General features: G+C 34.6%; 2 protein-coding genes across 3 annotated transcripts in view; one reads left to right on the top strand and one right to left on the bottom strand.

The window, feature by feature from the left end:
* Positions 1 to 1,019: 1,019 nt before the first annotated feature.
* LOC110019617 lies at positions 1,020 to 14,919 on the top strand. Its single transcript, XM_020717359.1, has 9 exons — positions 1,020 to 1,322; positions 4,191 to 4,284; positions 4,481 to 4,557; positions 7,993 to 8,108; positions 8,868 to 8,953; positions 11,616 to 11,666; positions 13,996 to 14,149; positions 14,444 to 14,457; positions 14,660 to 14,919. Exons 1-9 carry the CDS (start codon positions 1,205 to 1,207, stop codon positions 14,760 to 14,762), a joined length of 813 nt encoding a protein of 270 aa, XP_020573018.1. The 5' UTR covers positions 1,020 to 1,204; the 3' UTR covers positions 14,763 to 14,919.
* Positions 14,920 to 16,687: 1,768 nt separating this feature from the next.
* The window catches only part of LOC110019615 (glycosyltransferase family protein 64 protein C5), a 10,627-nt gene continuing 3,881 nt past the window's right edge, over positions 16,688 to 23,433 (bottom strand). The window contains exons 4-5 of one of the 2 annotated variants that reach the window (XM_020717356.1): positions 19,155 to 19,322; positions 16,688 to 18,836 (exon numbers count right to left, since the gene is read on the bottom strand). In XM_020717356.1, coding sequence (XP_020573015.1) covers positions 17,169 to 18,836; positions 19,155 to 19,322 — 1,836 coding nt within the window. In that variant the 3' untranslated portion in view covers positions 16,688 to 17,168. The remainder of the gene's footprint in view (positions 18,837 to 19,154; positions 19,323 to 23,433) is intronic. The other variant, XM_020717355.1, reaches the window with a different exon arrangement.

The following is a 23,433-nucleotide window of genomic DNA, read 5'->3' as shown; positions in this document are numbered from 1 at the left end:
TATATATATATATATATCTTTGATGAGTAATATTTTTAAAAAACTTAATTGACTACAAGACTATAAAGATATATAATCAATTATAAGTATTAATTAAGAAAATAGAATACAATTTATTAAATTAAATTCAAATGATGTTTTAATATAAACAATAATTTTTAAATCTTGTCATAATTCTTAACATCTTATGGCTATCTGATTAGGGTTATCATGACGACTCTTTTTCGTTAACCGCTCGTGTTCAGCTCGCTAAGCAAATAAGTAGAACACGAACACACCTTTTGAGTTCGAAATATAAACCAGCCGCTCGTTTACACCCCTATGCTCCACAGCTCTGTGAGTGTTACTCATGTAAATACGTAAGAATTCGTTGGTATGTCTGTAATCTCACAGCTTCATTCACCTAAAGAGACTCACCAGCATTTCCGCAGTTGTGGGGCCGCGGCCCCACTTTATTTTGTCACACGTCGAAAGATTGCAGAAAATTTTATTAAGAATACATTATAAATCTAAAAATCATAAAGATTAATATATGATAAAAAATAATATATTTATACACACATATATATATATATATATATATATATATATATATATATGTATATATATATATGTGTGTGTGTGTGCATATTTTTAGAAATATTTAAGATAGAATAATTTTTATTTAAATCTAATTCGAGTTAAATTTTAACTTTAAATATGATTTTATTTTGGATAAATAAAGTTTACTTTTGAACAAAAAGAGCTAATAAATATTCCAGCGCCTAATTACATTAATTGAAATATTAATGTTTATAAATTAATTATTTACATGATTTTTTTTAAAATTAAATTATTGAGAATTTGATTAAAAAAAATGGATATTTTGGGGAGAATTTAAAAGATAAAAGGGGGCTGTTGATTTATAAATATCATATTTAATTGCCTTTTTTTTTAATTGGTTATTTACATAAATACCACAACTCGTTTTTATTTACATATCACACCCAAATTTGTTTTGGGCCTTCCACGTGCAAATTAAAGCTATTGACCGTAAAGAGCGCTCAATCAGATTTTCGTTGCTGGCTTCTTCCTCGACTCCTCTGAGACAATGGCTCGTCTTCGCGTTGTAGCTAGATTTCGCCTCGTCTTCTCTCCGAGCTGATGTGCGGCGTTAGGGTTTTGTTGTTTTTGCTCTCTTTTTATCTCCTCGAGCGGGAGAATAATGTCGGGCACGGAGCTTAGCGTGCTCTTTGAGAAATCGAAGGAGCTTGACCAGCTGAGGAAGGATCTGGAGGAGGATATTCTCGAGATCAACAAAATTCACAAGAAGCTACAATCCGGTAAGTATCCTTCTGGTATTATCTTGTTGGAGGATCCATCCCCCGTAGTGTTCGGTGGTTCTGTGTTTCCGATGCAGTTTTTAGCTGATTGTAACGTGTGCAGTAGCGAAATCTTTTTTTGAGCTTTGCTCATGACTTTTGAAGGTGGTGTAAGAATGGAAAGGAAGCGATGAGGGATGGAAATAGCTTTAATGCTTTCTTCGGGCGGTGTTTTTTGTATTTTATAAAACCATTTACAGGGGTGGAGATTAGAAGTGCTTTTACATATCTGATGAATGCGAACTACGTTTTTTTTTCTGTTTTGGTTATATGTGTGCGGGCATCGCAATTGAATTGGCTAGACTTCGTCATCTTCCCTATGCCAAACTTAGATGTTTGTATGATATATTCAAATTTTTATCAATGTTTGGATTCTGCTTAGCGAGGCAGATTCATGAATCGTCATAATTCTTTTCTTCACATTGGGGAAATTAATGATGATGGTACCGCTTACATTGTATCTACGGTGACCAAAGAGATGTCTTGAAAATGTCGATGGTGTGAAATTCTTCCATCAACTACGTCCTTCTCCTTCCCATGCAGCTTGAAATCCATCTTCAAGTTTCATGCAGATGTAGTTGATTGTGAGAAGAGAAGCTCTTCTAGATCTGAACCAAAGAGTAATGAGGGCAGGTAAAAATATCACGCCAAACAAAAAATTAATGTCTGAGAGGTAATTTTCAAACCCGGTTGAACTAGTCCAAAGCCACGGTTCTCTAAACATAAAAATGGAAAACTCCTTTATCAGCTTTTATTCAGATTTTCCATTACCTAACATGAATACAGTAAAGCCTTTATATAGGCTTTACTGAGATACAGGAAAAAGGTAAAGCCTATATAGTACATCTAGAGCACCTTATACAGTAAACCGAAAATATTAAGTTTATAGCTAAGCACATTATTATATGTAAAGTGATACAAGTTTATAGAAATAAGGATCAATGATGCGGGTTGTTGGATGTAACCAGATCATATATCATTGACTCTTTGATTGCTCATTTGTGTTCCTTATTTTCTTAGAGGAATTGATAAAAAAGAGGATGAAGGTTAGAGCTTTATTTGATTTTTGTTGTGAGGGGTGGAATTTGTTGGGGTCAATGGGCAAGAGGTAGAAATTTGGTGAGGAATTGAGAAGTATTGAGCACGTGAGCTGTAGAAAGAAAGAGATCTATAGGAAGAGATTGATCTCTAGAAAAAGAGACTAAATGGGTGATAAATCCGTCCACATTAAGCAAAATGATGTAATAGGAACATTGATGACAATCTGAATATATCATACAAACACCTAAGTTTGGTACAAGGAAGATGGTGAAGTCTAGTCAATTCAATTGCGATGCACGCACTCTTATAACCAAAACAAATAAAACCTAGTTCGCATTCATCAAATATGGGAAAGCGCTTGTAATCTGCAATCCTGTAAAAGCCTTTATAAAATGCAAAAACCACAGCTCGAAGAAAGCATTAAATTTATTTCCATCCCTCTTCGCTTCCCTTCCATTCTTACACCAACTTCAAAAGTAATGAACAATTTTATCCAGCCATGTAATCAACCGAATACAAATGATATTTTAGGCGAATAATTTGTCCTCAAGGCAACTTGAACCCCTTTTTTATTGGAATGTTCCAAGAAAGCTTTAAAGTCAAATTCTTTAATTAGGCTCGTTAAATCACCAACGTCGACAAACTTTTTAATGGGTGAGCCTATTTGACTAATGCCATATGCAATCTTTAATTACAGTATAATGATAATATTTTAAGTATACATTATGAAGGCTATTTCAGGTTATTTGAAAATTTTTTAGAGCATTGATAAATGATGAAAATAAATCAAAATTTTGGGATTTCATGAACTCAAATGACGTCCTTGGCTACTGATAGGTTCGTTGGTGTGTCACATATTCAACATTCACTAACATGGTCTCAAAATAACCTAAATAACCTAACAAAACCCTTACAAATTTGCTTCAATTTATGGACATCTACCAACTTAGGATTGGCTAGTTTTGCTGAACTTGGTCTCCTAAGGAGCCTGAATTTTGGGTGCTGCCCAAGCCATAACCAACTCAACTGCACTTGCCTAGTCAATATGTTTGTTGGGTTTATGTAGAGAATTCATGCCAATTTATCGGAATATTTGGGGTCAATGACTTGTACGATGAGATGGCTTTGAAAAAAATTTAAAATCCTAAAAGCATATGAAATGAAATTCTAAGGACATTTTCAAGCTATTTTAACCCAATTTAATCCAAGAAAACTTTATGGTTCTTTATCAAGCCAACTAATCAATTTCAAATGATCAAGATTGTTGAACTCGGCCTGATCAAAGAAATGGCTTCGATAATTTTCAAAATTTTAAAAATTTTACATGGGATTTTAAATGATTGTATTTTTGCCTCAATTTAACTAAAATAAAAATCCAAGAATTCTTAATAGATAAAACTAAAAATTGAAGATTTTATCATAATGCTACATGAACTTGGATTTTTTTTTTTTTTTTTTTTTTGTCATTTTGTTCATTATATCCTTAATCAAGGATTTTTATGATTTCCAATATAGCTTACATATTGAATAATCTGCTATTGTATGCTTAACATAATGGATTAGTTTAATAAATAAGGCATGACCCACTAATAATTAAAGCTTTAATCGTTGAGATATTTCTGGTTATTAGCTGATTTTTGTGGCTTTTCCCAATGTTAAATATATTTTAATCTTTTTCTCAAGATTTTCCTTTGAGTGCATGATTAACTCAAAATTTAAAGACCTTTATGTATTTGATTCTCATGTTTCATTCTAAGTCTAATTTCAATTTTTATTATGCACCTGCAGCTCCAGATATTATTGAGAAGTCTGGGGATTCCATTTTGCAAAGGCTTCGCTCATTATATGTTCATGCAAAAGAACTCTCAGAAAATGAAATGAGGTAATCAGTAACTTCGAGAATTAGTTGATGTTTATGATCCTGATTTTAATGTTTTTTCTTGTACTTGAAAAGCTGGATTCATGGTAAGCTGCGTTGTTTTTTTTGGCAAAAAAACATTGGATCATCTTCATAATTTTGTTGTAACTTTTTTTATGCATGGTCTACCTCATCTTCTAATTTTTACCTGAAAAAGTAGTGTTTCAACCACATTGATGGCTCAGCTGGATGCATTGCTACAATCAGGGCCTTCTGCTGCACAAAGAAAGAAGATAGGTGAATGACTAAAACTTGAGAGCAGTAAATTCTTTTTTGACACACCAGTTATTCATTATTTTATTTCTTAAATACACTAAATAAGCTTTTACAGTATTCCATAACCCTAAGTAGGGCACGTTCAACATGTTATTGTATCTACTGCTTGATGTTAAAAAGCTGTGAATATGTTATTTTGTCATAAGCGAAAAACATATTATTGCTTTTTTTAATGATTTGATTACATCTGGTGCTATATGGACTTGTGCAACACTGTTGTTTTGAGGATTTATGCTTTTCCATTTTCTCCATGTTTAGTTTGAAAAAAAAAAATTGTTGCTTTTCATTCCTGTTGTTAGGAATTATACTAGAAAATAATTTATTCTTGTAGGAAGTTATAAGTAATAAATTATTTCCTTAGATTAAGGATATATTTCCTTTCCTATTTTATATTTATTTCTTTGGATTAGGAATTATGTGTTTTCCTATTTTATGTTATTTCTTATAACTTCGAATAATTAATATGAATTAATTATTGGAGATATTAAGTGATATATCTTTCCTTTCATATTATTTTTCTTTTATTATCTTTTCTATTTTTGGATTCATGTATGGATTATTTTATACCCCCTCTCATATCAGTGAAATAATCAAGTATTTTGTATTTCGCATTATTCTAAATTTCAACATGGTATTAGAGTCTAATTTCGTATTCTAGCCACCGGTCTTCTTTTGAGAATTGTCGGACTCCCTTCCGGCCATCCTCTATGCGGAAAAGGAGAGGCACTCATATTGGTATTCTAAACAACGATTTTTTCTCCTTCTCTCCCTGCAAGCTTAGTTTGCTGACTGGCCCTTCCTGAACCGGAAGTCACGTGACCTATCGGTCTTGTTCTGCTCCTCCTCCGCTCCCTTCTCAACGTCGACTTCTTCCATCGACGCTACTTGCCGCTGGCCTCTCTTCTTCCTCACCCCCCGACGGAACGAAAGTCAAGTCCCCATTACGCTTAATTCCCACTAACTTGCAGCCCAACGAGCATAACCAGAAGGGATCGAGCGCAGATCTCACTCGTGTGCGGGGATGCACCCTTACCGCTAGGATGTGGTTGGGGCGGCTTGTTAAGGAAGAGCACTCTGGCGTTGTTGATCACGTATGCCTGAATTCCCCCGATCTCCAAAACCTTCCGGATCTCCGCCACACGAACCACATCGTGGCATCGTGATAAGACAACCGTCGTATCTAAATCACACGATGCCCGACATGTCCCTCCGAACGAAAATAGAGGCAGAACCGTCGTATCTAAATCACACGATGCCCGACATGTCGCTCCGAACGAAAATAGAGGCAAATAGAGGCAGAATGCACCAGAGTCGGCGTCCTCACAGTCGAGACAGAACATGTTGCGTTCGTTGTGCGCGGCGTCCGCATGAGCCAAATAAATCGAGAAGGGGGTCATGAGCAGGGGCTCCAGCTAGGGCAGCACCAACGATGCCGCCACCCTCCTCATCGTCATCTCGCCGGAGATATCTCTGTCGTCGATCGGACAATGCCGGCAAAATTCATCGCCGGCCTTCTCTTCTGCAGTATTTTTTCTCCCATGCCCAAGCTACAGGAGGAGTTGTGTTTCCAGCCGCCTTTTCTCCAGTTGTTTTCTTTGTCAGTAGAATTTACTGGATGTGATTTACATGTTTTCTCTGCAGCCAACGACAACCGTAGTCAACTAAAAGTCAGTTTTCCCATAGGTTGTCTTTTTCCCTGCAAACTCCCCAACAATATTACCTGTAGGAGCCCGCCTACCTACAAACACTGCAGAAACTGCAGTCAAAGACAATTAAACTTGTCTACTTCCTTGCAAATTCCATGTAGCAGTACTAGGAGTTTTTTGTCTACCTACACACTGCAGGAACTGCAACCACTATTGTTTACTTATCTGCAAACTCCCTTGCAGCATTACCTATAGGAGTCTTTTGTCTGCCTAAACAAACACTATAGTGTAGGATAAATACTCCAAGTTCTACTTCGCAGGATCTTCCTGACCCACTGTTTGATGTTTTTAAATTCAAGTTGAACGTGGTTTTTAACCATGTTTCATCTTAAGGGGGAGTGTTATGAATTTTACTATGAAATAATTTATTCTTGTAGGAAGTTATAAGAAATAAATTATTTCCTTAGATCAAGGAGATATTTCCTTTCATATTTTATATTTATTTTCTTGGATTAAGAATTATGTGTTTTCCTATTTTATGTTATTTACTATATCTCCTAATAATTAATTCATATTAATTATTAGAGATATTAAGTGATATATCTTTCCTTTCATATCATTTTTCTTTTATTATTTTTTCTATTTTAGATTCATGTAAAGGTTATTTATACCCTTTGTCATATCAATGAAATAATCAAGTATTTTGTATTCCGCATTATTTTAAATTTCAAGAAACAGATTATTGTTTTTTTTAGTGATTTGATTACATATGGTGCTATATGGACTTGTGCAACACTCCTTTAAGGATTTATGCTTTTCCATTTTCTCCGTGTTTAGTTTGAAAAAAAATTGTTGTTTTTCATTCGTCATTTAAGTCTTGTTGTTCATGGATTTGACTAATGTTTTTTACAATTGGAATATAATAGTGGCATACAGGATTTGGGTTAAATGAACCTTCCATGGCTCATTAATGAGGTTTTATAAACATCATGAATCACGTTTTTCTCATCAAAAGCGTCGCTGCATAAATAAGTTGACAGATAATATTGTTTTGAAATTTTCTTAATAGGGGTACACTTTAATGATTTTAAGAGCATATTCATCTATTTTTATCCAAGCTCGGTTCCATAAATGTCAGCTTTAAAATGATGAATACTTTATACTAAATCAAGTTAAAGAAGGTGCTAGCTATTAAGTTACCTTCTCCGATTGTCGCATCATTTATTAGCAACAATATTTTAATGAAAAACTAAGAAAACCTACATTAAGATTGTCTTCTACTATAATTGTTCTGAAATAACTATTCAAACTCTATCATTCTATGTTATTTTACCTTTACATCTTAATATATGCTACACATGATTTGATTGCCAGTGAACGTTATGTTGCCCAACTTTTGGATCTACATTGCTTAACTAGCCATATTTATAAAATTTACTCTTAATTTTTGCTTGTATTCTGTTATAGAATGAACCTGGACGCTGCTCTGCCTGTTTATCATGGAGTGTACGAGCTGAAATGTTTATTTGCAAAGTTTAACTTCCTGATTCAGCTATAAAATACGAAGTTTATTTTAATATGTATCCATTTATGAATACAACTTTTTGATCATGCGAAGTTTATGATATGATGGGTTCCCTTTTTATTCAGTTCATTGCAGTAATATAATCCTCAAATGGTGGTTATGTATGCTACCTGGATTTTGTCTTTGCATATTCTTGTTCTTGCGTAATCTACTATTTCATCACAGAGGTTAGTGAGCAGAAGAAGAAAAGGATGAAAACAGATTCAGATATTCCTAGATTTCCTAGTACTACATCTTTGAGGAACCAGCTTGAGTATTGGGCTAGTTTGAAGGGAGAGCAGGTGATGCATTTAGATTTTGTATTTAGACTACAGGGTGAATTTTACTGAAATACTCTCTTTTTTTTTGTTTCATAACCCCTGCGTTGCTGATTTGATAAAGTATATCTGTTGTGCTTGCTGATAACTTTCTTCCTTTATCCTTAAATTTTATTGCTGGTATCATCCAAATGTTGATCATAATTTCCACATCATTGTTAGGTTTGCTTCTGATTTCAAATTGTTTGATATTGCTTTGTAAATTCTAATTCTCCATAACTTTTCTTTTCAATGTTGTCTTAGGTGTTAGCTATATATGGTACACAATGCTATTATATTATTTTAGGTCTAACCTGTTATCGCTTATTATCCTTCCATATTAATGTTATTTATTATTCGTATTCGTAAATTTTATGGTTGGTAAGCGTAATGATTTTTGTGCACCATAGTGTGATTGACCTAGAAATTATTTTTATATTTCGTAATGTATTTTCTAAATAAAAGTATTGTTTTTTGTCCAATTCTAGATTAGAATGACTTGGGGTTGATTTTTGGCTGACATTTAAAGTTCATGAAAGGACTCCTATTTTGTTGTTTGTTAGGCTATTGTTTACAATGATGAGTTTGTTTTGTACGTTTAATGTTGATTTAAAATTTCTTTCTTGTCATTTCCTATGGTTAGATCAACATAAAGTTCCTTGTCCAGACGAATTGTGCATGAACCTTTACCTTGTCAAAATTCATACATTTGAAATCTTTTTTTAGCTGAGACCTCTTTTCCAGGTAGCTGCAAGAGTCACATCTGATGATGCAGAAAAAGATGAATGGTTCGTTGTCAAAGTAATTCACTTCGATAAGGAAGCAAAAGAGTGAGTTGATTTTTGTTGTCATTGTCATATCTTCACATTTTTATTATTTTCATTATTACAATTTAAATATCTGTTATGAGTAATGCAGCATGGGTTAACCACGGTGCTCATTGGTAGCACCATGAACTTCAGCTTTAATTCTTTTTTTCCTTCTGACCTTTGAAAATATTATGCTTATACAAGGCTATCATGGTTCCAAGGTTGAGTTTTTAACGGTGATTATAGAGAATTATTTATCACTTTGTATGTTCAATTTAAGATCGGGCAGAGCAATTTTTTTTTTGTTTTCCGTGCATGTATGTACCTGCAGTCTGGTTATAACACTGAAGTTGAGATCCTCTTCATCTTGGTAAAATCTCACAATTCTGCCTCAAAATCCATATTTGATACTGTTGACCTCATTTTTAGTGAGATGATACCTTGTTCATTTATAAGCATGACTTCTAGTATCTTTGTGTCTCTCGTTTATGTCTAGAGCTCTACATACTTGCATCTTGCTAGATTACATTTTCTATATAACCCATCCCATCTATCATGCTGAGTTTTCTCCTGTTTTAGCTTTTTCTCACAGATGCCTCCTCACTTTATAAGCTCTACAAGGGGGAACATTTAGTCCCATATCATTTTTAGGCCAAGGTGGGGGCATCCTCCCCACCAATAATTACAAAGATAAGCCATATTAAGAGAAGAAGATCCTTGTGGAAACATTGCCATGTTGCTTAAGATAAACGAGAGTTCTCTTCAATCTTTGCCATATTTTTCACTTGCCTCTTCTTCGTCACCAACAGTTGCTAACTCTTTGGGAAGTGCTTTTATCCCTCTTGTAGAGCTGAGTTTGGTGGTGCCATGGATGTAGGACAATTTAGTATTTAGGGTTTCATGATACAATTAGAATCATGCATGCAAATCATGTAAGTGAATGATGGTTTTGCAAATCTAAGGCTGCTAAATATTTTTAAATTACTTTCTTTAGAAAGTCCAAATGATATTGCAATGATTGGATAAATATGCAGAAAATCAAGGGGAAATTCAAAGCATGCAAACTTAGTTAACAATAGCAATTTATTCATCATAATTAGAATTCCTTTTATATTAAATTTGAGCAAAATCAAGAATGTTTAGAAGGAAATACTAAGAAAAGACTTCACCGGAGTAGAGAAAACTAGGCTTCACATTAAAGCAAGGAGGTGTGACTTCCTCATAATTGAGGAGTTATACTTGTACTGCATTAGAAGTAATCATACATCAACATTCACAATATTGGAAAATACAATAAATAACTTTATAGAATCAAATTTATACCTATATATGTACCTATATATGCCTTAGATTCACCTATATATGCCTTAGATTCTCTCTCTCTCTCTCTATCTTAATCCATGTAGATATGGTTGGCTCAAGAGTAGCCCAATTTTGTTACAAAAACTCTTAAATTTAAATTCAAATTCAAATACATTTTTAATCCTAAAGCTTTCAATTTATAGTGACTTTCAAATTTTCTGAAAACATCCCTATCCTAGTGCTTGACGGATCTTTGATACCTTAAATTTTTAATTTATTAATGTAAACAATCCGTTGGACTTGAATTATTGCTAAAACCACATGTCCAAAACACACCAAAATCTGCTAAAAACCTCAGCATGAGTAATATTCCCCAACAATCACCCCATATATTGCGCGAAATTGTCCACTGTTCGCAATGCTAACAACAAATAACACCAGAATTACCGCCTGCTAATAAATTTGTAGCGAAGTTGCTGACTCTAAATTCGCAGGAGCTAATTACTACTGTAAAACACAGAAGACTTCCCTGAAATTGATGCCTTTTGAAGCCTTAGGCAACATAAATAGGAAATTGGATGATTCCAGCACAGTAAGATCAATGTATTCTTAGGAAAATATGTTATAGCAGCATACAAAAATTAAATACGGAACAAAATAAGCTGCTAGAGACCACTCCATCTCTACTGCTTAAGCTACAACCAAAATTATGTCAGTCTGAAAGCTTTCAAATCCATTACTCAATATTAAAACTTAATGATGTAAGTCCTAAATCCATCGCCTAAGGGAATTCCACATTAGTCACCCGAGAATATTTTTCTTTAGCGTGGTTTAGACACTCTTTGCCTAGGTCTTCTGTACACTACTTATGCATGCCTGTGGATGTGGGTATGAGGCTCGTAAACATAGCCTCGATATCTTGTGCGCCATTGTACTTGCCCTTCTTGGATTGGCTCACTCTTTGCTATCCTCTTTGAGGAAGGTTCGTTGAAAATTTTGGGCTTCTCTATGAGGCTGAATGAACCTAAATAAATTTAACATAATTTTTATTCAATTTCTTGTGTTGCATCAGCATTCCACTAAATGAGTTATTCTATTCCTAATGCCCTTGTTGATGAGTTCATTAGTGGTTTGGCATATCTAATAGAGTTCAAATTGGAATGTGCTCATAATTTTCATTTCTCCCTATTGATACAACTTCATGCTCGGTTTAAAATTTTGAAGGCCTTTTTGTTAATTAAGTATTTGCTTTTTCGTTATGTGACTTCAAATCATTTTGTTTCTTTAAGTGGCCATGTGAATCTTGTCTATAGTTGGTATAATTTTCTTTCGCAAAATATTTATTTATACTAAGAGAAACATATTATATGTACATATGCAGATTTGAATTGCTTGATGAGGATCCCGGTGATGATGAGGAAAGCATTCAGAAGTGAGTTCTATACAGGGTTACAAAGCTTTATTTTTTCTGTATTTCAGCTTGAACCTGTTCCAAAGATAAACGATCTGCATGCTTATTGTTTCTTGACTGTGCTACTGCTACTTGGTAGATTTTTTTGAGATAAAGAATGATCAAGAACTTGACGGATTGAATGGGAGAGAACTGGTCTTACTTTTCCATTTTGCTTGTTACCAATCACTATATGTTGAAACTGAACCCGTTAATTATTTGCACGGAACATACTGTTCTTATACTATCATTCACAATTAAAATCACCTAAAAGTAATCTGGAAGTTTTTACCAGCCATTATTGAGGTGCAGCATAGAAAAGTAATGCTTATTGCTGTATAATCTCTTAAGTATTGGAATTTAGATTTTTAATATGTTAAGCTTCGGCCTCAAATCTTCTAATACGGGGCAGAGAAAAGTTTAAGTGGAAACTTCTTACCTTCATTTGACTGCACATTGCATTTTTTAGGGTGTCCAACCTAAATATTTGATGTCTGTACATGTCTAGCATTCAATTAATTTCTTAGCTTTTTTAATATTTGAGTTCGCATCCTGAACTTGCTGAACTTACGTCACGCTATCCTCCTTGGGTGTTCTTTTACTGAGAATTCTTACAAGTAATAACACTCATTTTAAATGTGTACTAATACAATTGTCACATTCTTTGTCCTCTTGAACACTCAATTATTTGTTGCATCGTACTCATGATTATTGCGATCTCCAGATTCTACTTTTAAAAAGCTGATTTTAGAATTTGTTTATTTGCATGGATCTACTTTTGAGTTTCTCTATACTTTCTTATGATTGAGTTGCTTGCCAAGTTGCCATTATTATATTGATAGCGTTAATTCTACATGCAGAATGGAGTTACAGTGCTAAAACTTTATTTTGTGGAGTTTGGGATAGAATGCCCATATTTGATAGTTACATCTTGTTACAAAGTACATATGAATATTGACATATATGAATTCAACTCAATTCAACCAAACTTTGAACTTCTTTCCTTACAAAGATTGCAAATCTGTCATGAGCCATGTACACCTTTTTTATGATTGAGCTACGGAGAATAAGTTGTTGTAGTTTTTATGATATTTTTTGTATTTGCAAATTGACTTTTCTTAGTAGATGCACATGTGCATTATTGTTAGTTGTTGTGGGCTCCTTAGTTGGGGAGAATCAGAGCGAGAGTATTTTCAAATAGCAAATTAATTTTGCCAGATGTCATCCGGATGTCTGGGAGCTGTTTAAATTTCTGGTCAAGCTTTCCTCTTAGCACAAACCCTCTTAGTTTATTTTTTTTTTTTTTAACATTTGGGTGAGGACTCTTGATTAAGTTTTATGGACTGCATTTTTATGTAAGAAAGAGGAGGGAGCTTATGAGTTGGCGATAAACCCTTTTAAAATCTCATGATTTTATTATCTTAGATGATATTGAGTGAATGATAGTCCAAGAATCATTGAATCTTACCATCGATAGCCTCAAGTCAAGGGTTGTCTATCGCTAAGCATATTAGTTAGAGAGCTTACTAGCACCATGTGATCCAAGTCAGCGAGTTTGGTAAACCCTTTCAGGACCCATGTCTCCATTATCATAGATATTCCTAAGTGGATCACAATTTTCAGAGAGAGGGAGAGAGAGAGAGAGAGAAAGACCCTTTTGGAATCCCATGATTCCATCATGTTAGATAGTATCAATTGGGTGTTGCATTTACAACTTTTTTTTTTTTTTTTGTGTTTGGAAACTTTTTCTTCTACTCTTAAAAAATGTAATGTTATGTACTTTTTTATTGGGGACATCGATTTTTTTTTCACATTTATATCTATCAAATCTTTCATATCACATAAAAATACTACTATTTTTAACTTTTGAAAAGTGAAATACACCTTCCAAGATGGCGTATACATAAAAGTTAAAATCAACTGTTAGATATGTAAATACACAAGAATTGAGTGGTATGTATGTAAATCTTTCTTTTTTTTTTTTGGTTATATTCTATGTTCAAAATTGTTTGAACCGAGTTCAGGTTGGACTATGGATTGATTTTACACTTGGTTTGTATTAGGGTTGGCGTTGTTTGGTTTGCCCTAGACCCTTTTTCGGTTATATTTTTTTGAAACTCTTAACCCTACCTATTAACTTGACAGCTGTCGGTTGAGCTAACCCAAGTTGCAACCAGTTGTGATGATAACTATATTAATTTAATTAATTCCTAACTTTTTATATTATCATTTTACTTAATTCTAGATTTTAAATTAAATTTGATTTACTGACTTTGGAAAATTTGTGATTGGTTTTGTTTAAAATTTCCAGGAAGTACAAGTTGCCTTTGTCTCGCATCATTCCTTTTCCAAAGAAAGGTGATCCATCTAGTGCACCAGATTTTCCTCCAGGCAAACATGTTTTGGCAGTCTATCCAGGAACCACAGCTTTGTATAAAGCCACTGTTGTGAATACTCATCGCAAGGTAATCTCATCTTTTGCCCTTTCTTGCCTCTGTTCTGCACAATCTGCAAAGCACAATTTTTTGAGATACTTCTCATTGAATAATCATGATTTTGTTTGGGAGATTTGCTCTGTACTTATATTCGCACAAGGTACAGGGAAAAACAGTAGTTGTAATAATAAACTTATTTGCTGTTTAGTGCTACAATAAAAAACTTACTGATATATCTGAGCTAATGATTTATTGCACTGATGTTAACTTTTTTTTGGTGCTTTTCATGTTACTGATTGCTCCAATTTGCTTGCAAAATCACAGAGGAGAACTGATGAGTAAGTTTCTTACACTCAAAGAATCACATAATTCTGCTTTTTATGCATATTTGCTTTAGTTTGTACTTGAATTTTAAATTCGTTTACATTGATATATAATTAGATCTATCAAATATATTGAATTTTGGTTGTAAATACCTTTTACCTGTTTAGTAAGGCAGGATTTGTAGATAACATGCATATTTTTTCTTCTATTAATCAGCTATTCACTAGAATTTGATGATGACGAAGAAGATGGCTCTTTACCTCAAAGGAGTGTGCCATTTTATAGGGTCGTTACCCTACCGGAAGGTCATCGTCAGTGAGACAAGGGCCACTAATTATTGTATGTATAATGATTCATTATATAGTTTGTGGGATAGCACTAAATTTGGATGGCCATTAATCCCACATTTATTTATGTAACATGTTACCACTTCAATACGGCATTATATAAGTAAATGAAAATGAATTTATATTGAAGATCCAGCATTGAATTGAACTTTTGATGGATATTTTGTTGCTTTAGTGTAATTCATTATTTTTTTTTTCATTTTTTCACCTGGTTTGATTGGATGCAAATTAAATGCATTGAAATAATTTATTATTTATTAGGATACATTTTAAACACTCCTTATCTCTCTTATCTTTTATCCGTAAACTCGAGCAATGATGATTTGGCGAGGCAACATTTAGGTGAGGTTGTGAGGTAATGACTTCATGCTTTACTTTGTAATTCAGTTAAGTTGGGCAATTTATAAATGTAGATCAAACAGAGTGTCTGTAATATTTTTAAAAAATTTTGCTGAGATCAAATATCTGAAAAAGTAGAAATATAAAGAATGGAAAGTAATATTATCCTGATGCTTATGGTCTAATATTCCCAAACATAATGAGTTTTCTCTTCTTTTTATCTATTGGTTTAACAAAATTTTCCATGAATTCTGTAATCTACCCAGACATCAATCAATGCCAATATACAGCCAAAGAATGTCTCACTAGAGCCTGGAACTCAAACTAACAGCACAATTTGTACTTGTTTCTCAGGTCTGACTTCTGAGATGAACAGTCTTATTTTTAGCTGATAAATGTAAGTTTTTTTTTTCTTTTTCATGAAATGTAGGTGAGCCAAAAAGTTAATAATAATAAAAAAAAGAGTCATCCTAAATATATGCTATTATGTATAATTTCAAACTATTTTTAAGCCCACTAAGAGAAGGAAACTTCCTTGTTGTAATGTTGTTGTGTTCTACAGTATTTGAAGGGAATATAATCACAAAAAATGGGAATCATTTTGCCTATAGTTCTGCCAATATTCTTAATTAAATGGGGTTCCTAAGGTTGGTAAAAATAGTAGTAATAAAAAAATTAAGGCCATGATTTTCTTTTTTCACCTGCAACAACAATATTGGAAATTTCAGAGTTTCTGTTATTGGTATGGTCTCAAGTAGTCCGTGTTGGGGTTTTGGTTTATTGGGGACCATCATTTGCCACACATTTCCTGTGAACGCAATAACTCCTTCCTTAATTCCCTGCTTTAGCACCATCCATTGGGCACAGTATGATAATAGTTAGGGCTGTAAACTTTGCCTCAATTCAAATTTTTGCTTGGATTGAGATCATATCAAAATAAAGAAGCCCAACTATGAACCGAAACATTCAAGCAAAAACTTTTTTGAGCTGATTTTGAGTCATACATGAATCCACTTGAACTGACGCAAGATGGTCTCATAGTAAAATTCAATAGAACGAGTCTATAAATCCAAATAACTCAATTTGAACCGGATCAACTCAAAATTGAATATAACAAACCACATGCAGATTTCAAGTTGCACAAACTCCATTTGAGCAAATTTCAAGCGGATACCAACTCAACTTGAAATCGAGTCATTAACAATCCTAATAAATGACTAGAAATAATGTTTTTTTTTTTTTTTAAATTTTATTTTATTTTATTTTTGAAGCATTAGATAAACGAACTCATTATTGCTTATTTTATTTATTTATTTTGTTAGCCATTAAAAAATTCAATATTTAGATGAAAAAAAATGCTTGAGATTTTACCAGTTTAGAATCTGCTTTTTATACCTTGCCTCATGGTCATGCTGACTTTAGAAGATACATTTTTAAAATCAAAATTATAAGTAATGCAAGAGTGGGTTTCTCTATTAAGAACAAGGCAGATACATTAAAATACAATGAAAAACCATATAGATGACTGTTTAATATATTAATATTGATACAAATCAGGCACACATGCAATCTAAAAATAAAATATGCAGTCCCATAAAGGAGATGCCATGCCCGCACAAGTCCTACACAAGTCCGAAGTAAATATTTTATATTGATCAAAACATGCTTTAGCAGGACACCACAAAATCTCAATCCCTAAAAAGAAATACACAACGCACAAAATGCTCAAGGAATCTACCCTCCCACGCTATATACAAGCCTGTATAATAAATAAATAAATAAAAATTAATAATAATAAATACCACATCATTCTTATGCATTTACATATCTAACCCCTAAACTTTCATATTTACATGCAAAGAATATCACTAGTACCTAGTTTTTTAAAAGCGACGTACATCTTCGCATTCCTAGTTTTATCACAACAAAATATTATGAATGTAAATATGAAAGTTAAGGTCTTGGAGATATGTAAATACACGAGAATTATGATGAATGTATGTAAATTTCCTAAAATAAAATAAAATAAATGATAAAAACTATACATCCCACCCATCACCCCTGCTTCCAAAACCCCATTTTGCACCCAAATTCCCATAAAGTCCAGCAAACTTAACAAGGCACTCGCTCCTCACCTTATAATGCACGTTAGTGTTCTTACTGATTGCCACTCCAGAAAACTTGGACGTATCTATCGTCCAAGAAGCCTTCACATACTCCACCACCCTAGATCCTGAGCTAGCATTGGCATACAAAAAATTTAACAGCACGTCCTCACAGTTAAATTTGTCATCCACAAACTCCCTTCCCTCCACCGCCTCCTCACCGTAATATCTACCAAATGCTAACTTGGCATCCATAAACGCAGCTCCCGTAAGTATCATATTGTATCCGTGCTGCCCTCGAGCATACCTTTCATCACGATAAGTTAACCGATCACCTTCGGCAAGACGTGGGTAGAACCCAACGATCCGATATGGGTGTTCCCTCCACACCAGGAAACCTCGCTCCACATCATTGCACGATATCATGATATCATCGTCGAGCTCGAGAATGGCTCTGGTCTTGATCAACGGGTCGAGCTTGAATCTATTATTCAGAGAATTTCTTTTCTCCACCCTGATCCTAACTGGAACAGCAGAGTCCAGTTCGCTTAATACTGGTGTTCTGCCTTTGTTCCAGACTACAACAATCTCCCTTACTGATGAGCATTTTGAGTAATGCTTCACATACATTTTCAGGTTCCATAACCTGGCATCATAAGTCATGGTGAGGAGAGTGAATTGGGAGTAATGTCCCATAAGTTGGTAAGGCTCTTCTGCACCAATGCCTCCGTACAAGTAATGGGTGCCGACACATGTTAGCGAAACCAGAAGTAGAAATATGAGAACAAGGATTAGACGCCCTGCGAATGCTTTCGGGTTTATTCGTCCCTGGACTTGTGAAACGGACCTGTTAATTTGTATGAGAAGCCATCTCAGATTTGTGTAGATGTCAGCGCTCTTGCGACTGGTGTAGACAATATTGTTTCGCTTGCCAGAGATCGGGATGCACTGGCGAACAGGGAGAATTAACTTAATTGAACTCAGCATTATTCCTGAGAGAATAGAGAGGGCAATGGCAGCTCCAAATGAAGTATAACCAATCATAAGCCTGTAAACTGCATCACCTGAACGGACCCTGTCGCCATCCATCACCCCGATCCATTCGCCGGTGGAAAGCTGCTGCACATCCATGTGGTGGAAACGAGCGCCATTCCAAGAATTACGATCTTTTTTGGAATCTTCGATGCCGAGGGGAACTTCAACTTCCTCGAATTTGTCTGGAGCGAGAATCTTAACTTTAAATATTCTTACTCTCCGTCCATATGTCTCGCGACAGTCCTGTCCTGGACGATAAAGCTCGCCGTTGTATATGAATGGTCTGCCTGCATTTCTAGCACCAAATCCTTTGTCAAAACTATGGTTGGAAGTCTGCTTGTGTAGCTTCCAGGAGCCTAGTGGTGAATTGCTGTACCAAATTTGAAGCTCTCCGTTCCTCTGAGAATCTGAACCCCAGAGCCAATAGTATCCTTCATAATTTACGATGAATGAATCTACAAGTGGCTTCTTCATGATGATATTTTCGAGCTTCCATTTCAAAGGAAATTCTACTGCTCGGTATAGACGAAGATCTCCTTTCTTGCTGCCTTCAGGTAACATGTATATCTATGAATTAAACCAATATCATATATTGAACTTCGGTTCATCCATGCACATAGAAAATAAAGAGGCATTTACACACATACCACGGAATTCCTATGTATTTACATACATATCCATCAACTAAACTTCAATTTTTATATTTATATTTCTGAAATGCTTCATATCACATCAAAAATAACATTATTACAGCTTTTCAAAAGTAAAACACACCTTTTCATGCATAGATAAAGTGCTATAAATTTAAAAATCAAAGTTTACTACATGCATAAGAATTGTGTGCTATGTACGTAAATCTTCCAAAAATAAATAACATATTCTTACTTGATCCTGGTAATCAAAAACATAAGGGTATGAAAGATGCCACTCTTCGTCTAAAGCAGTGCCCAAATGAGTCCATGTCACACCTTTATCTTTGCTCATAGCAACACCAATATCGCCTTGCAGAGTGATGGAGTTTTTCGTTTCAAAGAACAAATAGAAGATTTCATCCTGGATAAAAGACAATTTTTACTGAGATAAATACTCGTGCGGGTAATGGAAAATGTTTTTAAGGAATATTTGAAATAGCTGATATATTTTCATAATTATTTAACCTAGAGAGAAACCAAATAACACTTTATAAACACAAAAAAAGTTCATCATCCCATGTATTCATGAAAGAAATGAATATGGGTCTATTAGAAAATGTAACATTTTGATGTCCCTTTAGTATTTTAACAAGTAAATCTGTTTCCACGAATAATCTTTTTAATAAAAATTGTGTCCAAAACAGTAAATATAGGGGATACTTAGCATGAAACCTGGTTGAATCGATGGTTAATTACTTCATTAATAAGTAAGATAAAAAAAACAATTTCTACCAAACTAGGTTAGTTCATCACATCCTCAATTCCTAACCTTAACAAAAATCAAACTATGAATGGTACAGATGAAATGTTGTGAAAGTAATGCCAAACCCAAAGTATTTTTCTCTCAAAATTTGGGAATTAATCATTTGTAAATAAAAAAAACATTTAGATCATTAATCAACAAGAAAAAAATTAATACATTATGACATTGAAGCACATATATGTTCAACACAAAACTTGGCCGAGCCATGAACTTTTTGCCTTCATTTATTGAAGACTCTAAGTTTTAAACTGCCAAGGGTGGAGCTCTAGCCATGAATTGTACTATTCATCTCAACTAGGTCCTCTAGCTTCCCATATAAGTGCAGGGCAGTCAAGGAATCTAGAGATATTCTAATGGATCTTCCACGGAAGGACCCCCATTGAAGCACATAATCAAACTAAAAGACCTGATTTTATGGCCTTCAAAAATGTAGACCGATGTGGAGACCCTTAACCAAACACTCGGATGTAATTTATGTGAAAATATAGAACTTAGCATATCTTAGTTAAGATGATATCTTTCATAGTGAGCTCTAAAAGTTTGGATTATTTTCTCAAAGCTTTCAAATACTTATATGAGATAAGGAACTAAAAACATGTGCCGTAAATTTCATTACTACAGATGCTGATACAATCTATAATTTGAACATGGTCTTGGGAAAGTAAAAATGTAAAAAATTCAACTTGACTCGTAATATAACAACGAACAAATTTTTATAAGCTAAATTGTTCACAAGTTCAAAGCCAAACAAAACCATTATTCAACCATATGCTTAATAAAATATACTTTTGCTTGGTTCATTTGATGCTCTCATTGGAATTTTCATTTTCAAGCATCTGCATAAATATTTCCGAATCACTCGTAACAAAGCCATGAAACTAGTTCATACCATCAGATCCTGTCAGTAGAAAATTTTGCTAATAAAATAATGGAAAATGCTTGAGTGAATGCCAAAAAGATGGATTTTTTTACCAAATAAGCTAAGAAACAGTTAACATAAAAATATTATCTCAACATTATCCTTTTTTGTATAATAAACATAAACTCATGGTGATTTTGTTATCTACGAAAGTTCTTGGAAACTTTTTTTTGTACTGCAGCACTCTAAAATAACATAAAAACTACGAAGTACTGCTGAGGCATTAAAAATTGGTTCTCTTCAGGGCAACTTTCATTCACAGTTGCTTTAAGAATCCAATGGAAAAGCGACCTATACTAGATATGCCCCAAATCTTATTCCTGAGAAGATTCTTTTTTGAGTTATCCTCATCTATCTACCCCACTGCCATATTTGAATTTTTATTTTTTCCAGAATATTGATTGTCAAAATACAAATTTAAGGGAGGGGGAGGGCTTCGATCTCAGGACCTTGACAATTTGTTCCACATGTTCTTTACCACTGTTCATTTTTTTCTTCACATTTTTTGTTCATTCTTTTCTCAAATTAACTTGACCCCAAAATAACTCCCTAAGCATCTCCAACAATTTTTTTTAGTTTAACTTGCAAACTGCATTGACCATCACCCAACAAATGTTGTACACAGAGATAATTAAAATCAAACCACCCATATTTCAGCTAGAAGCTGGTTATTCAACTACAACCCTATCATAATATGCTTCCCCAAATATTACATAATAAAAAAACATAAGCCCAATAAGCACAGAAAGAAACCATCTAATAAACGATGAAGCTTCCAAATTTTCATCATCCCAGGTATTCATGAAAGAAATGAACATGGGTCTATTAGAAAACGTAACATTTTGATGTCCCTTTAGTATTTTAACAAGTAAATCTGTTTTCACGAATAATCTTTTTAATAAAAACTGTGTCCAAAACAGTAAATATAGGGGATACTTAGCATGGAACCTGGTTGAATCGATGGTTAATTACTTCATTAATAAGTAAGATAAAAAAAACAATTTCTACCAAACTAGGTTAGTTCATCACATCCTCAATTCCTAAACTTAACAAAAATCAAACTATGAATGGTACAGATGAAATGTTGTGAAAGTAATGCCAAACCCAAAGTATTTTTCTCTCAAAATTTGGGAATTAATCATTTGTAAATAAAAAAAACATTTAGATAAATAATCAACAAGAAAAAAATTAATACATTACGACACACAAGCACTAGGTAAAACCTTCGATAAAGCCAAAACAATATTTCTAAAAATTTAGAAACAAAAAATTTAACTGTGAAATCCTGAACAAAAATATGTTGCTGAACTAGAAATTGAAGCACATATTGTTGACCTCATTTTTAATGAGGTCTTAGTCTCCTACTCCTATGAACCCCAAATCTAGCCTTAGGAGTTCCTTGTTGACCATCCTAGCAAGCTAGTAATGGAGCCCACCTCCGTAGAACTTCAAATCGCTTCTTTACTCATTTTTGCGAAGAACTCGCATGAAAGGTTCCAAGCACTCAACTTTTAGTTGCAAGGGCTAAGGACCAGCATGTAGAGGGCCCGAAAATAAGCTCCCATAGGATCAGATAGCCATAAGTGAACCCTCCATGACTCGAACGCTCGCGAACGCCACACTTCACGCACTCGTTGCACCACACACAATTTTGGCTTAAATTGTCACCCCCCCGCCGACAAACTTGTCCGGACGACCTCGGATGACGAAACGGACCGCGCCGATGCGTCCGGAACGTTGATTTTAGCTAGAAAACACACTCATATTATTGTGGTTCCACACTCGTGCGAACCGCATGGAAATCGATGCTTTTTTAGGTGCACGGGTCAGGCTCAACCCAGGTCCGACTCGGCCCGATTTGGGCTAGATACCTGCTCACGGATTTTTGAATTTCAAATTTCAAAATTCATGCAGATTATTTAAAACTCGTATTAATTGAAAATATTTGAATGTTATTCTTTTCCAATTAAATCGTTTGCAAGAAAGGAAATCATTAATCTCCCCGCCAATGTTGTCCCGTAACGGCTCTTTCTCCAGCGGGCCTATTTCTTTCTCGCTCACGAGAGCCTCGGTTGGCCGCTTCCAATTCGAACGAAATCCTCCGCTCCCGCTCGTCTCGGCAGCGAATTTTATGTCCCTCCCGCTCATCTCCTTCCTCGGCAGCGAACGAAATCACCGCTCGCTCCTGTTCGTCTCCCGCACTCGCTCCTGCTCGTCTCCCGCGCTCGCTCCCTTCTCGATCCCGATCCCTCGCTCTCTGCTCGATCCCGTCAAGCACATCAAAGAAGCCGCAGACACCGCTCGACACCTTCGCCTGCTCGCTTCTTCCCTGCTCGATCCCCGCTCGTTTTCAGACACCTACTGCCATCGAATAGATCTAGTCTTTCGCCTCTTTCTCCCGATCAAAATTACTGCCCGTTTCTTCCTCCATCGATCGGAGCCTCAGAGGTCTTGTTCGACTCCCACAGACGTTCGAAGCTCCGCTCGCTTCCCTCTCTGCACCGAAGCATCCTCACAGTCTCCAGATTTTTTTTCTGCATCTACTGCAGTCTCAGGTTTGCGCCCTTTACATTAAATTTATCCTGAATCTAATAATTTGTTCGCTGTTTACACAATCCTTTATGCAGATTAAATTCGTCATCACCATTAGCTTTATCCTAATTGCTTTTACTTGGTCTTATGAGCTTCCTTTATCCATTGATATTGCTCTTTATTATTTAGATTTGAGCTCTGATTTTGATTTTTATTTTTAAAGCTTCATGATTATGTTAAGATTCAAGAAAGGAATTT

The sequence above is a fragment of the Phalaenopsis equestris genome, unplaced genomic scaffold (genome assembly GCF_001263595.1).
Source record: "Phalaenopsis equestris unplaced genomic scaffold, ASM126359v1 Scaffold000064, whole genome shotgun sequence".
NCBI lineage: Eukaryota > Viridiplantae > Streptophyta > Magnoliopsida > Asparagales > Orchidaceae > Phalaenopsis > Phalaenopsis equestris.
The sequence above is the reverse complement of the archived record's forward strand: the minus strand, read 5'-3'. Positions and strand labels throughout refer to the sequence as shown.

Bases quoted from the DNA above. Each gene is read 5' to 3' on its own strand.
- LOC110019617 (XM_020717359.1), top strand. From the start codon at position 1,205: ATGTCGGGCACGGAGCTTAGCGTGCTCTTTGAGAAATCGAAGGAGCTT. The intron at 8,109-8,867 runs GTGATGCATTTA...CCTCTTTTCCAG, and splicing joins CTAGTTTGAAGGGAGAGCAG to GTAGCTGCAAGAGTCACATC. The intron at 8,954-11,615 runs GTGAGTTGATTT...GTACATATGCAG, and splicing joins TTCGATAAGGAAGCAAAAGA to ATTTGAATTGCTTGATGAGG.